Consider the following 17636-nt stretch of genomic DNA (forward strand, 5'->3'; position numbering starts at 1 on the left):
ACTGTACTCATTTCCAACCCTCACCTTACTGACAGCATCTCTGTACATGGCTCGCACAGCTCTCACTAACCATTCTTCTATCCCAAGTTTCCTCATTGACCACCAGATAAGGGATCAGGGGACCCTGTCAAAGGCTTTCTCCATGTCAACGAAGGCCAGGTACAGAGGTTTATCCTTGGCTAGATATTTCTCCTGCAGCTGTCTCACTAGAAATATGGCATCAGTGGTGCTTTTACCTGGCACGAACCCAAACTGCATCTCATCTAAATTGATTCGCTCCCTAATTAGTTGGGCTATGACCCTCTCCGTAACTTTCATAACCTGATCTAACAGCTTGATGCCTCTAGGTAACAAAAGCTATCAACTACTTTGAGTGAGCTCAAGTTTCGGTGTGCTTGTATGAAGTGTTCCAATGCATCTAGATAAATATTAGGGTGCCGCTGGACTGGCTCCTGTACAGGTGGCACATAAAAAACACCATTTGAGCGTGGCCGTTCCCAGTACCGCCTGACTGGCCCTCGTACCGGTGGCACGTAAAAGCACCCACTACACTCTCGGAGTGGTTGGCGTTAGGAAGGGCATCCAGCTTTAGAAACTCTGCCAGATCAGATTGGAGCTTGGTGCAGCCATCTGGTTCGCCAGTCCCCAGTCAAATTATCCAACCCATGCCAGCATGGAAAGCGAACGTTAAATGATGATGATGATGATATACGATAAGAAATTCAGGAGTATATTTTGCTAAGTAACAGGATATAGAACATACCTGAGTACCTTGGTGGGACCAAGGAGTTTCCTCCAGGTATTAATTGCATCATCACGAGCAAGAACATGAACACCAATTGGGCCACTGAAGGAAAAGAAAGAAGAAAATGTTTATTCTTTAAGATGGAATACTATAACCAAAATCAAAATTTACAGGTATACATGAAGTAATAATTGTAAGAAAATTTTTTAGATTCATGACTGGAAAAAGAACATAGGCACTGCTGCTGTGGTTGATGATGATGCCAATGATGATGATGCCAATGATGATGATGCCAATGATGATGATGCCAATGATGATGATGCCAATGATGATGGTAGTGGTGGTGGTGATGAAGATGATAACAATGATGATGATAACGACGATGACAATGTAAGATATTTTATCAGTAACTTTACAGATTCCGCTATCAAATACCCTTGGAAGTAATAATTGTTTTAAACAAAGGCATAATACAAGAAATTTGAGGGGAGGGGGCTAGTTGATTAAAGTGACCCGGTACTTGAATGGTACTTTATTATATCGACATCAAAAGGATGAAAGGTAAAATTGACCTTATCAGGATTTGAAACATGGTATTTAGATTTTGTTAAATACTCTTTCCCACAAATATTTATAAGTTATATATTTCCTGCTGTATCTTTTAGCTTTTACTTGTTTCGGTCATTTGATTGTGGCCATGCTGGGGCACTGCCTTAAGGAATTTTAGTCAAACAAATCAATCCCAGTCTATGTTCTTTTTTTTTAAGCTTGATACTTAGGAGTAGCTGTGTGGTAAGAAACTTGCTTACCAACCACATGGTTCTGGGTTCAGTCCCACTGGACTCAGAACCATGTGGTGGGAAGCAAACTCCTTACCACATAGCTATCCCTGTGCCTGTATGCTTATATTTATTTTCTATTTATTTCATGTCAGACTTCGTGAATAACAGTGTCGATTGTTTCAGGTCTTCAATGGGTCAATCATTGGTCCACTGCATTTACAACAATGAGAGTGACGTGGAATTTCCTGTGTATTTTTGGGTAGAACAGTTAGGGATTGATGTTGTTAGCGTTGTCATCATCATCATCATTTAATGTCCATTTTCCATGCTGGCATGGGTTAGGTGGTTTGATTGGTGATGGTAAGCCAGAGAGCTGCGCTAGGCACAGTGTACTGGGTGCATTTTACATGTTACCAGCATGGTGACAATACAACAGTGTACTTCAGTTTGAAAGCACAAGTATACTGGTTTTCTCACTAATGTTGACAGCTTTCACCAATATATATTAGTGAAAAATGTGCACATACATACATAAAGATGATGCTCCAGCATGACTAACTGTAATACTAAAACACATTAATGAATATATACAACAGGTCTCTACACAGTTTCTGTTTACTCCAGCATGGTTTTAACAATGATGGCTAAAGCAAACTAAAGAACTATAAGGTATTGTCCAACCCAAAGCTATGGTAGAAGATATTTTTACCAAGGTACTGTTCAGTGGGATTGAACCTAGAACCATGTGGTTGCAATACAAACTTCTTAACGATTTTGCAGTATTTACTTTATAATCATTTTTCCTAAAGTAATGGAAAGGCAAGTTTTTGCAAACTTCAAACATTTGTACACTATAGGAGTAAGTATGTGAAATTGCTAGCAACAGGAAGATTGCCTTTCATACAGTTAACCTTTCTACCTAAGGGTTAAATGGGAAAGGACAAAATAAAATTGCTGTAACAAAGGCCATCAGTAGATCTGGTTTTATAAAAACCTTATTGTTAGATACTAAAGAGGATGAGAGATTGAAGGTGATAGAGAAGCTTGTTGCTAATGGCTGTCTCTATAACTTTTGAGACGTTGGAAGAGCCAGAAGAAGTGCGGTTTTGGAGATTAGGTCAATTGTAGTGTTTCTAAAAATCAGGATATAATCAAGAAAGTGATATGCTTATTATCCCAGGATAATAGCATAGAGATTGTGAGGGTTTATCACCTTCTTGGTTGGAAGTGACCAGAGGTACTTTGCAATTCAGCATGTATGTGTGCCTTCATCATCATCATCATCATCATCGTTTAACGTCCGCTTTCCATGCTAGCATGGGTTGGACGATTTGACTGAGGACTGGTGAACCAGATGGCTACACCAGGCTCCAATCTGATTTGGCAGAGTTTCTACAGCTGGATGCCCTTCCTAACGCCAACCACTCAGAGAGTGTAATGGGTGCTTTTATGTGTCACCCGCACGAAGGCCAGTCAGGCGGTACTGGCAACGGCCACGCTCAAAATGGTGTATTTTATGTGCCACCCGCACAAGAGCCAGTCCAGCGGCACTGGCAACGATCTCGCTCGAAAATCCTTACACATGTCACGGGCACAGGCACGGGCCTTGTATAGTTGAAAGAGATAGTTTTAGTGGATAGTTAGTGTGTGTGTAGTGTGGCAAAGTATCTAAATGGGCATAGAATGTAAAGACTATCTCTGTGAAGTACTGCTTATAGAATCATGGTTGAGAAGAAGTGAAATAAAAGAAGAATGTGGAAAATTCACAGCAATCCTTTTGGCAAGGGACAGAAAAGATCAGCTGCAATTTAAGGGATGAGAGAGCTTGCAGATTGTGCAATGTATGGAGGCAACCTTTGTGGTATGGATGATGATGATGATGCAAGAGTTACAGTGCTGGTAAAAGTCCAGTTTGAGTTTTAGTTGTGTGCAAGATATATAGGGACATGCCTGAGAGGTTTGTTTCACTCATCCACCGAGTTGTTTCTGACAGGTCAGGAATGAAGAACATGTGCTGCAAGGGATAATTAACATAGAACTGGTGGGGCCTTAACCAGTTAGTTGACTTGAAATAACATAGGGTCCAGAAAGTTGTTGCACAGAATGTAGATATAATATAGGGAGTTTTAATAAGGTCGTGGTTGGATGACCTGACAGGTATAGAGATGGTGATAGCTTGGTAGTGGTGTGGTTTGGTGGTGAGAAAGAAATTAAGGTTTTTTAGTGCCTTTGTATCAGACAAGGATAACTGAATTATAAAAATATGGGATTTAAAAAAAAAACCCCAAAAGCAACCATTCAGTGATAAACAACTATAGAGTTGACTGAAACACAATATGGTAGTATAACAAAAGTTGGTGTTACTCACCTGCACATGAAGGTCACCAATCGGTTATAGAAGAATTTTTCTGAAATGAAAAACCTAAAGTAAATAGGATGGAAATGGAAAGCTTCTCAAATAAATAAATGATATACCATATTTGATGGCATAAAAGATATACAGGCATTTTAGATGCATCCCAATTTCAGCAGTGCATATTCAAGGGAAAAAACTTTCTATGCATTAAAACATGTAGTATATGCCCAACTTCACAAATAGGAGTTTTTCAGACATTTTTTGTAGAAAAAGTAAGTGCATCTTATATGCTATCAAATAAGGTAAATATACTTTTATATACCTAGAATATATAGATTTGGTGATGTAAACTGGAAAATGGCACTCAAAACACGAGTATAAGTATATTCTTTTATTAATACTCAGCAGAAGTTATTGAGTACTCAAGGGCTGAGAGTTTCATGCATTGACACTGATCAAAAGTATCTCAACCGTTACATATATATACTTTTGAGAACATTCTCTTCCAGATTTATATAAAAAGGCATAAATTTTCTGTAAAAAATCATATCTCAGAAACAAATGGGATGAAAGCACTAATAAATGATTATCCAAAATTCTGATTACCTCCTTCTTCTTAATATATATATAGGCGTAGGAGTGGCTGTGTGGTAAGTGGCTTGCTTACCAACCACATGGTCCAGGGTTCAGTCCCACTGCGTGGCATCTTGGGCAAGTGTCTTCTACTATAGCCTCGGGCCGACCAAAGCCTTGTGAGTGGATTTGGTAGACGGAAACTGAAAGAAGCCCGTCGTATATATGTATATATATATATGTATGTGTGTATGTGTATGTGTTTGTCCCTCCAACATCGCTTGACAACCGATGCTGGTGTGTTTATGTCCCCGTAAGTTAGCGGTTCGGCAAAAAAGATCGATAGAATAAGTACTAGGCTTCTAAAGAATAAGTCCTGGGGTCGATTTGCTCGACTAAAGGCGGTGCTCCAGCATGGCCACAGTCAAAAGACTGAAACAAGTAAAAGAGTAAAAGAGTATATATATATATATATATATATATATACACACACACACATACACACTCACATACATACACATCAAGACAGCATCTAACTTGATGCCTCCCAGAAGTTTCAGAAAGGAATATTTTAACACACACACACGCATGCACCCATGCACATACAATTCTTTTAATACTAACTTAAAACTTGAGAAGTAAATTTTCATTATAGAATGAAAGTAAATTAATAATATACTTTACTACTGACCTTGATGCACACTATAAAATTGTTCAGCTTGTTCTCTGCTTAATTTCACCATTTTAGTACGGACAAGCCAAAATTCATTCTCAAGCATAATTCTTCGAATTTCCTGCAATTTCAACATTCATTTTAGAAAAAAATAATCTGTCAACCAATATGAATTTACAAAAAAGTTTTAGATAGTCATGGGACCAAATTTCTCATTTCTAGTTGTTAGTTTATCACCATAGCTGAATGAAAGACCAAGTTTTTCTATTGTGATAAAATACCAGTAATATAATCACAGGGAAGAAACATGGATGAAACTTCATGCCTTATTTCAAACACTGGGTTATATCCAGTGGCATATGGTGGTTGTTGTACTGGGCGCACTACCACCAAATTTTAAGTAGGGGTATAACAAAAATTTTCCATTAAGATTTGTGATTAAATTAATGAGTGAGGTTAATATTTATAATGAATTTGCCATTTTCACACACCTAGCACACCCAGAATATATGCCCCTGGTTATATCATAGAGCAAAACAACAACTATTTGCAGTTTCAATTCCAGACTAACTACAATGGGGAATATCTATTACATTGAACTCAAGCCGATAAGATGTATATATATATATATATATATATATATATATATATACACACACAGACACACTCAACCCTGGGAGGTTTAAAACAGCTGCTACTTAGCTTTGCTTTCCTATGGTTAAACAGATGAGAGATAAATTGTGCATTTGATAAAATGTCTATTTATTGCTGTAACATATCTAAAAATTCTTTCCCAACCCTGTTTACAACATTCATCTAACATATGTATCTGACCTCTTTCACCCCATGTCTATACCCACTTCACTCCTTCTTCACTCTTCTAACTTCACCCACTGCCCTCCCTGACACTTCTGCATCCTCTCCTCTATACATCTCTTGGACATGTGAACATGAGAATATGTTCTAACACCTCATCATCACTATATTTACTTCTTTTGAGCTTCACTCCAGCTTCCCCATCCACCCTGTAAAATACAAAGTAGCCTTGAATCTCCTCCACAAAGAATAACCTATTTCTGCTCCCCTCATTATACTTTAATCTCTCAATACCTTGCTTTTAAAGTATTTACTCTCTCTCTTTCTCCTATTCTTCCTCTCATTCAAGGAGGCTCTTCAATTTAGCAAGTTACAAGTTAACATAATTTTCCGTCTTATTGGATCCTGTCAAAATGCCCAACCCATGCTAGCATGGAAAGCAGGTGTGAAATGGTGATGATGATTTCCAATAGTTGAAGCATTGAAAAATTAAGTATCCAGGTCCATCTGAATAAAACTAAGCAAGAAAACATAAATCTGCAGGACAATTTTACCTCTTCAACATAATTGTCCACAGTTCAACCTAGATCCTACCCAGCAATGCCTACTAATACATAATCCACATAGCCGTTCTTTCTTAAAATACTAATCTCACATCTTCTGCCTTACTGATCTTTTTTCTCAAGACTATATACTCTGTATTCCAACTTTGCTCTGGAACACTATGCCTACACAAAGGTAGAAACCAATAACTGCATCATTTACTCTCTTTTCCAGATTTTAACACCAAAGATTTCCAGTTACTTTGGTTCAATGAACATCTTAAACACTTCTCTATAATTCATTTATTACCTCAACTACCTTTCAGATTCCTCTAACTATTAACAGTTGTTTGTGGCTGGACATGTTTAAAAGGTAGTTTTTTGACTTGCAATGAAGGCATCTGCTTCACTTCATCCCTCTCTGAACTGAACACCTTTGATGATTTCAGAATTTTTTTTGATTTTTGTACATCTCTTATACCAATGCTGCTGACAGAGAGGGACCAAATCAATCATTTGCTATTCTCAACTGTCTGCACCAATTAGTATTAACATCTATTTGAATACCTAAAAGACACACCAACACCTACTGATGCAGGTCTATTAACCAGAAACTTCTGCTTTTCACACCATATTTAATCTCTAGGCACATGAGTCAGCAAATTGCTTTGTCAAACGGAGCACTTCACATCTTAATAATTCCTCTGGTTTTAGTCAAACAGCTACATAAAATTTCATTATTTTTGCAGGGCTAGCTGTCTAAGTTAACTTAGATTCAGAACATCTTACCTGCAAATATAAACAGAAAGACTTTTGCCTCTGTTCTTATTTTAGCTGGTGGTACATTAACTTATTGGGAACATGTGAGGTTGACAAGAAGAGCATCCAACTGTAGAAATCCATCTGACCCATACAAGCATGGAAAAGTGGACATTAAATCATGATGGTGATGATGATTTATCCTTACCAGCCCTATTAAAGACCAGAGTGTAGGGCTCAGTTTTAATTACACAAGCAAGTATATATGTAATGTATATAAATAATTAATATTTCGTTTTTGGATTTGGTTTGCAAGATTCTTTATGTGTGTAACCTGATATGTATACAGACACAACAAAATAATTTATAGTTTTATCAAAATAGAAATGTTCTCATACATGTGTATACACACATATTGAGACTTGCAAGTACACACAGTACTATGTTGGGTTTCTATTTTTAATTCATTATGAAAAATATTTAACTGTCAATATTGGTGTGTATTTCTAAAATATTCCTTACTTTAGTTAAGCTGTTTGCTCCCTATGGAGTATAGGTCTTGGATGATATTTCTCCACTCTCAAGTCTAGACCATCTTTTCTGCTTTTTTCCAGTGAGATCCCTACTTTTTCAACTCTGTCTCAATATCCTTCCTCCAGCTATTTTTAGGGCATCTCTTCCCCCACCTCTTGTAGGATTGATATGTATGTTTTTTGGAAGGAAGGCCTTCCTCTCTCAGGTCTTGTTGGCTTTGAATTATCATCAATGCTTCTATTTTTCTAGGTAGGGGTGTTGGTCCCATACAAACTCATTTTTACCTTTGGGAAGAGATGGTTCATATTAGTCTGGTCTCTATCCATTGACCTATCTGGCCTGGGAGACCATATCAGGAGCTTACACCCTGCTGGTATAGCTCTCAGGGTCACAGAAGCACACAAGCTACCACACTGCAACAAGGACTGGACTTTGTGGTGATTCTAAATATTCCACTCTCTATTTAAAGTGAGAGAGAATACAATTTGTGTAAAACTGGCTTTATATTGTTTATGTATTACTTTTATTATATATCTTCATACATCACTATAGTATACACTGACAGACAGTTGCATCTTTGATTGTGGTTTTGTTGGACTGAGGGTGGACAACAACTATAACCATTAATACTCATTACTAAAGCCATCATATTGAATAGTCATAGATATAACTATATCCTGCTAGCATGGTAGGCGGACGTTAAATGATGATGATGATGGTCAAAGCTGAAAATTTCTTTGATCATAGGTCTGCTGTATCAGAGTAATTTTAATCTAATGTTGTTTCAAGGGTGTATATTAAATTAACTCAAGTCTAGTCAACATCCACACAAATTAGCAAATGTCTTGTTTGCTGAATTCTAAGCTCCAACTTAGCTCAAAAGACCCAGGGGTGTTTGTTACTGAAAAGGCCAAACCAAGCTGAAACACTTGTGTTTGACAATCTACTGACATCATTCTGAAAGAGCTTAGTGTTTTTAAAAGAAGTTTTCTGAGACAATATTACAGTTAGCCCTGTTCTACATTTGTATACATATCAGGTTACACACATCATTATTATAATCTAATGCTGTTTTAATTCCATGTATTGATTTAACACAATCCTGGTTGGCTTCCTCACTAATCAGTAAATGTTTCATTTGTTGATTTCTGTATTGGAATGAAAGCCCCAACTTATCTCAGAATGACCAAGAATACTTGTCACTGAGGAGACTAAATCAAGTGGAAACACAAGTGTTTGACAGCCTGCTGATGTCATTCTCAATGAGTTCCATGCTTTTAACAAGAAATCTTTTAAGAGAAATTTCTCTCAGATAAAGTATTACAGCTAGTACTGTCCTACATTTATATATATTGGGTCATCCTATAAATAATGCAGGTTTTTTATACTTTTTTTACTTTTCAAAATTAAGATAGACTTGCAAGGCTCCTCTTCCAAAATTCACTTGTCTGTGACAAAAAATACTACTCCAGTACTGTTCTGACCTCGTCTACAGAATTAATATTTTTTCTAACCAAATGATTTTGAAGACTGCAGAATAAATGATAATCAAATGGGGCAATATCCGACGAATATGGTGGGTGGGGCATTGTTTTCCATTCAAACTGCTCCAGCCTTTGGACTGTCATCCTCACTTGATGTGGTCGAGCATTATCCTGATGGAAGAACACCTTTTGTCTTAAAACCAAAGATGGTTGTTTTTCTTCTAGCACTGACTTAAGCTGCTCAAGCTGCTTACAGTAGATCTCCTTTGTTATCATTTGGTTTGGGTTTAAAAGTTCAAAGTGGAATAAACCTTTCATACCCCACCAAACAGGTAACATCTTATGTGAATGAAGATCTCTTTTAGCCTGGGGTGCCAGTGTTTCTCCTTTCCCTACCTACTGTCTTTGGCACTTGACATTTTTATAGAAAACCCATTTCTCATTACCAGTCACTATTCGGTTAAAAAAAGGTTCATTTGTGAGACGTGACAGTAAAGAAGAGCACACATTCACTCTCTGCACATGATTAGACTCAAAAAGTTTATGAGGAACCCATTGACCCAATTTGCTGACTTTTCCGATGGCACACAGGTGTTGATGAATGTTTGAATGACCAAATCCAAGATTCTCTAGTACTTCCTCAACAGTTACGATGGGATCTTGTTTCACTAGGGTATACAGAACTTCCTTATCAAGATCTACAGATCTCCCAAGACGAGGCTCATCTTCTAGGCTGTAGTTTCTGGCTCGGAATTTCTGGAACCACCATTGATGCTGCCTTACGCTTATTGTCTGATATCCATATACTGCATTAATATTCCTTGCACTTTCCATTGCATTGTTGCCTTTATTGAACTCATAAAGCAAAATATGCTGAACATGCTTTGTCACTTCTATTATAGCTTTGAAAAAATAACTGTTAAAATCAAACTGCACTCTTCAAGACTTGCACTAAGAATAAAGACAAGGTAAAATTACTACATACTTTTATAGCAAGTTGATGCAAGTAGTTATCCCATTCCCCTCCGACTTTTAGCTCATGCAATTGAAAAAACTGCATTACTTATGGGAGCATTACTAATGTTATTTCCAGTGTGTATATTGATCTAACTTTGTGGGGAGTGGGGGTGGAAAGAAATAACATAGTTAATCAATCTACAACTTTTCACAACAATCTGTTCCCCCCCCAAAAAAAACTCAAAAAATTCATTGTTATATGAAAAAAGACAAAAAAATTCTTTTCTGAAAATAAATGCTAATCAGATTAAACTTAATCTAAATTATAACGTTCTACCTTGAAGTAATTCAAGCAAAAATGCTAATAAGAATACCACAAGATACTCTTAAAAACAAGATGGTAATAGACTGCATGCCTTTTTATGTCAGATAGACATATTACATATGTATTATATTTGTAGTGTTTGTAGTAGGACATATGTGTTTATAAGTTAAGATTAGCTAAATATCATTAATATTTATTTATTTTAGAAGTAATAACATTCTAGAATGAAATCCAGTTTGGTAAACAAACCTTTATAAATTGTCAGAACAGCAGGTTACCATGCTCTCTCCTCCCACTCCCTATCATGCCCAATACAGCCAGCCACCGTTATTACTTCATCAGTTACTGCATCTCACCATTCTACTGGTTAAGTTCTTCTCCCCTTCCACTTTTAGAAATTCATGCCTTCCAACAACCTGCCCCCAACCCATTACTTCAATTACCACAATTTCCACCAGTCAACTGTAAGGAGCTCCCATTCTTCTTATCTCTTCCAGGATGCAACCTGCTAGTATAATGTCAGCTCACCCACACTGCCTTTCATTTTTCAGAACTCATACACTGTAAACAAAACTACAAGCTTACCATAACCTCTTGCTTCCTTCATTACCACCAGTCTGTTAGCATCCCTAGCAACATTATGGAAAGACAGGAGACATAATGAAGACAACCATTGACTATAAGAGCAGAAATTCTGAAAAATTTGCACAAGGGAGTCAAGAACTCCATAAGACACAGGGAAGCCAACTTGTCTGGGAGAGCAAATCTCTTCTTCCGTGTCTAATGTCTTCTGTCAGCTAGTCCCTTTTTCACTTCTAGAATTCTTGCACACCAAATAAACCACCTGCTTACAACAAGCTGTCTCTTTCCTTAATGCCACTACACCCATGGCAGCATTATGGAGAGAAATGAGCCTTAATGAAGGTAACTTGACTCAGGGAAAGTAGAATGCCTGAAAATTCTGCATGGGGGGATGTGGACACTACAAGCCTCAGCGAAGGCAAACTAACTTGGAGAATAGCAACTCTGAATAACAAACATAGTGTGAAAGGAGTACTTTACTCCTGCTAGACAATCTTTCTAATGTAGTTGATATGATATATTGAATCCATGCTGTTATGTGATTTGTGAGCGTCACCTTCCTGGCACTTGTGCCGGTGGCACATGTAAAGACATTCAAGCGAGATTGTTGCCAGTGCCCCTGGACTGGCTCCTATGCAGGTGGCACGTAAAATACACCATTTTGAGTTTGGCCGTTGCCAGTACCACCTGACTGGCCTTTGTGCCAGTGGCACGTAAAAGCACCCACTACACTCTTGGAGTGGTTGGCATTAGGAAGGGCATCCAGCTGTAGAAACTCTGCCAGATTAGAGCCTGGTGTAGCCATCTGGTTCACCAGTCCTCAGTCAAATTGTCCAACCCATGCTAGCATGGAAAGCGGACGTTAAACGATGATGATGATGATGATGAAAAGGCATCTTACTGGGAAAAACCCTGTAAATATGACTGTCAATTCAATGAAAAAACCCTAATTGGAAATGCAGGACAAACACTATCATGTTAATAGTGTGTAGTAATCAAGTGGAAACATCTAGCCATGGGTAAAAACCTTTCATGACATCAAACAGTTGCACAAACTCTTTTCCTTTCATGTATAGGAAACAGACATCAAGCAAATGACCCATCAATGCTGGTACAATGAAAGGTAGGTCTAGTGAAATTGTAGAAATGCAAGAACAGAATAAATGTAGAGTGGATGTGTGCTGTGTACAAGGTGAGCCGGAGGGGAGGGGCTCAACCAGATTCTTCATGGGTAATACAATACACCACTACAAATACGTTTTTTTTTTCTGGTGGTGGGGTAGATATATTGTTGGCAGTGAAATGGATAGATAAGGTGTTAGTATCTATTATAATAAGTTATTGAAACACAAATAAAATTTTAAGAAGTACATGTTCTTGCAGTGGTTTGTATACACAAACTGAGATGCACAGCAGTATATAAACAGAAACTAAGTACTTTTGTCCTTTTGCAGTTTCTTTTTACAGTTTGACATTTTAGTTCCAAAACATTTTGATGTGTTGGTAAATAGTAAACAAGCTTGAGTGATATGATCTCTGATGTGGGCATGCTTATGAAATATAATGAATGTTTAATGTATAATCACTATCATAGAAAAATGTAACATCTCCATAGTGATTAAAGCTCTACATTACATGTCAGTTAGACTGAACAAAAAATAATTTATGCCATCCACATATCACCAGGCACTTGGAAACAAAACAAAATTGAAAACATTTAGTTCTCATGTTTAATGTATAACTTTTAGATTTAAGAATCCAGATACGAAGTGTGTATTATACACACACACACACACATGTATGCACACAAACACTCAACAGACTGGCTTCTGTACATTCCTGTACCAAATTTCACTTGCAAAACTTTGACTGACACAAGGTTACAGTAGAGGACACTTGCTCAAGGTGTCATGCCATGAGACTGAACAGAGGCTAATAATTGCAAATCAGGCTTGTTAGCCATATCTGTGTATCATATTACTGTAAGCAGTTAAATAAGTTCTTATTTTTTCTTACAACAGATTCACACTAACACATATATATATACATTATCATTCAACCACTAACGTGGTTAAATATATTCTTAAGTCCACCATTTCGTCAATTGCAGCAGCTTCCAAGCTTCACCACTAATTCAGTTCCCAACTAAATTGCAAACTGTTAATAGTTTTAAAGAGGACACCTCCTCAGCTACACTTTGGCATAAATAGTTTGAACTGTGAGGAGCTGAGCTAATCATGTATATTTCATTCCATAGTTTGAGATTTTAAAATAATAGTATACTTTTCTTAGGCTTAAATGATAGAAAAATGCACGAGGAGCTGTTAATATAACCCTTATATGCAACTACATCTAAAATAGTGGACTTCTGTACATGATCAAAGGCACCCAATATTTTTGTTTACATGTTGAAAAGAGAGAGAGAGAACTATTGTGTAGAGATTGGAGTGGGGGTTCATGTTTTCCTGTTCTAAGCTAGAAATGAGACTGAAGAATCAATCCATCTTTATTTGTCAATCAAATAGAGGAAGACAACAATGATGGCGGTGGTGATTTGTGATGGTGGTGATTGTTGTCACTGTGGTTGTGTAGTTCGATGATATCCCTGACTGAGATAACTTTTAAGTGGCTAACTTACAATTTTGCTTTGCTAAAAGAGAGAAAAAATTCTCAATCTATTGAAATTTGAAAAATGTAAAAGAAAAGGAAAACTAACAGTAATTATTAATGCTACTCATAGAAATTAATTTGCATATTTCAAGAGAAAATCTGAAATTTGTTTGCAGGTAAAGCGACAGCTATGGACATGTTTCAAAACCTCCCTTGCAGGTGAAATTTCACCTGTGTTAAAATTTGAAAGTGTCTTCTGACAAGGTGTCTAAAAACCAATGTAAAAAATTAAAAAAAAAACATTTTGGATATAAATAGTAGTAGGAATATGCATCTCGGTCTTGAGAAGCCATGGATCTGAGCCTGAAGAAATTATGTCAGTTGCTGATGGTGGTACAGCATCTAGTGTGGCTGTAGAGGCTCATATGGGAGTGGCTATCATGCATACAAGGACTGGACTGCATTTGAAGGAGTCCTCTGCTGGTTACAAATGATCACCCACGCTGGAGACAAATACTGCAAAAGGAGATGAAGCAAGGGGAAGAAAAACAGGAACTTGCCACTAAAGAAAAGTGCACTCGACAGAATGAAAAACCCAGTAGCACTAGCAGAGAGCTCCTTCAAATGCAGTCTATCTGTCTGTCTGTCCATCCATACATATATATATGATGCTTATCTAACGTCTTTATAAATGATTTAATGCCATATAATTGCCTGTCTATCTCTTATCATATATATATCTTTATATATACATCATCTTTATCATCATCATATCATATGTATATATATGTTTATATATTTATGGATAATTTAATTTGGTAGTTGTTCTGACTTGTATTCCTTTTAGCAAACTTTTTTTTTACATTATTTACATCATTTACATTCGACGGATATTTGTCCTCATCTTGTTTGTTGTTAACACAACGTTTCGGCTGATATACCCTCCAGCCTTCTTCAGGTGTCTTGGGGAAATTTCAAACTTGGGTTCTCATTCCTAAGGTATTTTCAATGTTGTTGTTGTTATTATTATTATTATTATTAAAATTAAAAGAAGAGTGCCATTTGCTATCTTGTGAACAATATTTCGACATCTCGCGTGTCTTCAATTGGTTCAAAAAATAAATTTGTCAATCTACTTCATTTTGGTTAATATAGAAAGGATTGAGGTAACTCCTCCTGAAGACATAGAGTCAAAATTAAAAGAAGAGTGCCATTATTATTATTATTATTATTATTATATTTTAAAAAGGATTGCCGTAACTCTTCATGAAGGTAAATAGTCAAGACGAAGAGCAAGATTCGATTGTATAAATGTTTTATTTGTTGAACAATATTTTAATCACAATGAAGAAGATTTTCCCCAAGGTATACAAATGAGAATTCCTGCAGATGCAATAACAATGACCAGTGCAAAAATGCCAGGAGAAATAATTTATTAGAATTGAAATTATCAGCAATATCTGAATTTAGTAAAAAAAGTGGATAAAATATTGAATGTAGCAAATTTCCTTTAGGGTGTACATATTTTTGTAATGTTTGAAAATTAATATTCATAACTTTGAAAATGTTTATTTTGTGTTCCAAATTTGTATAATGTTTGCGTGTATAATATATTTTATTCAGTATAAATTTCATTTGATTTCCTTCAATGTTATCAGAGTAATGGCAATTTTACTGAAATATTTTAGGGGTGTACATGCTTCTGTGAGATACTGTACACACACACACACACACATATATATGACACGCTTTCACATAGTTTCCATCTGTAAAATTCACTCACAGGGCATTGGTCATCCGAGGGCTATAGTAGAAAACACTTGCCCAAGGTGCCACACAGTGAGGTTGAACCTGGAAATACATGGTGCAAAGCAAGTTTCTTACTTCTTTATGGTTGCTAGTTAAATAGTATAGGTGAGTATTCATTTTCACACCTAAAAAAGAAAACGAAAAAATTATCCAAAATTCTGTTGATCAGTGCCAAGCAAACAACTTGCTGGTGAGATTCAGCAGTTCAGAATTTGGCTGTGAAGAATCGTATTTTCTGTTATTTAATCTCTAACCATGGAAAAATTAAATAATTTACTTTATAAAAACTAAATAAATGAAATATCATATTTTACTTCATAAATTTGGAAATTATTCAAATAAATATTTATGATGTAAAATACAAAGATATTTTATTATACCTTTTTTTTTTTTTCATGAAGTAAATTATTCAATTTTTTTCTTGGTTAGATGTGCTTAGAGATTAGCTAACAGAAACAAATTTAGTCGCAGCCAAATTCTGAATTGCTGAATCTCACCAGTGCTTGGCACTGATCAGTGAAATTTTAGCTAATTTTTTTTTTTTAAGGTGGAAAAATTAATACTCAATTCCACTGTTTAACTATCAACCATGAAGAGCCAGAAAGTTTTCTCACTAGATGTCATTTCATAATCACTTACAATCCAACAAGGTTAAACTCAAAATTTCTGTTAAAATAAAAGAAATTACTCAATATCTTCAAATGGCCAAAGGTTAAAACAGAAAATAATTATGGTGCAGGTATAGTTGTGTGGTAAGAAGTTTGCTTACCAACCACATGGTTCCAAGTTTAGTCCCATTGTGTGGCACCTTGTGAGTAGATTTGGTAGACAGAAATTGAAAGAAGCCCATTGTTTTCTTCATTCTTCATCACTTAACATCCACACTGGCATGGGTTGGACAGTTTGACAGGAGCTGGCAAGGCCGGAAGCCATATCAGGTTCCATTGTCTGTTTTGGCATACTTTCTATGTTTGGATGCCCTTCCTAATGCCAACCATTTTACAGAGTGTACTGAGCAGCTTTTATGTGGCACCAGAACTAATGATTTTTACATGGCACCATCACTGTGCATGTGTGTGTGCGTATGTTTGTCACCTTGTCTTGACCTTGTGTGATAGTTGTAAAATGGTTGTCACTGTAATACAAGCAGTGTCATTCAGTTCCACATTCCTGTGAGAGCATGTCTGGCTATGGGAAAATATTACCTTGTTTGGCAAGAGGAAGAGCATCCAGCCCTAGAAAAAAATTGTCCCAATAAACTCCATCCAACCCATACAAGCATGGAAAAGTGGATGTTAAAATGATGATGGTGATGGTGATGATTAAAATAAGAGAAATTAATTAAATTCTTTCCACAGCCAATAGAATTGTCTCATGATCACCTGTGGTGGTGCATATTCTAACCTCTAGCACATAGATGTATTGTCACTTCTTTGAGATTTTACCCAACAACTAAGGTGGCTTCTACTCCTCAAAGTAGGCTGGTCTCATGCCACCTCCACTGGAGTAAAATGACTGAGTGCAGCTGTTTGGACAATGATGGTTTGGTATGGCTGACTGTACATTCAGCCTACTTTAGAGGCAACTTTTTAAGCAAAAACACACACACATTACAATTCAACATGCTTGACAAAAACACTTTCCCTCTCATACAAATAAAGAGAAATATGCCGGCACACACAAACAGAGAGAAAGAGAAGGAGGGAGAGAACAAGAAAAACATTAAAATGTCTGATATCAAATAAGTCAGTATTAAATCAATGACATCAACAGGTGGAGGCAAAACAACTGTGCCGAAATGTCTCATAACTTACCTCCTATCACATACTCTCGACTCATTCATCTCTCCTCTTTTCATTACCTACAGCCTAGTGCTAAGCTATTAACATTGTATCTGCATATTTACCCTGCAGTTGTCTACTTGACATAGTTGAAGTCAATCTCACTAATCTCATAGAGCCTAGTTCTTTACAGCTGTTTTAGTGACTGGTTGATGTAATATGTGCCTTATATGTGTACAAGTCTGCATTCACAGTTATGTGTGTGTATATATATATATATATATATATATATATATATATATATATAT

At 36.5% G+C, this 17636-nt stretch overlaps 1 protein-coding gene across 2 annotated transcripts in view; it reads right to left on the minus strand.

The window, feature by feature from the left end:
- The window catches only part of LOC106876202 (nucleoside diphosphate kinase 6), a 34693-nt gene that overhangs the window by 8444 nt on the left and 8613 nt on the right, over positions 1–17636 (minus strand). Inside the window, exons 2-5 of one of the 2 annotated variants that reach the window (XM_052970469.1) lie at positions 7277–7459; positions 5148–5250; positions 3896–3935; positions 764–847 (exon numbers count right to left, since the gene is read on the minus strand). In XM_052970469.1, coding sequence (XP_052826429.1) covers positions 764–847; positions 3896–3935; positions 5148–5235 — 212 coding nt within the window. In that variant the 5' untranslated portion in view covers positions 5236–5250; positions 7277–7459. The remainder of the gene's footprint in view (positions 1–763; positions 848–3895; positions 3936–5147; positions 5251–7276; positions 7460–17636) is intronic. The other variant, XM_014924659.2, reaches the window with a different exon arrangement.

This window comes from Octopus bimaculoides, chromosome 9, assembly GCF_001194135.2.
Source record: "Octopus bimaculoides isolate UCB-OBI-ISO-001 chromosome 9, ASM119413v2, whole genome shotgun sequence".
Taxonomy (NCBI): Eukaryota; Metazoa; Mollusca; class Cephalopoda; order Octopoda; family Octopodidae; genus Octopus; species Octopus bimaculoides.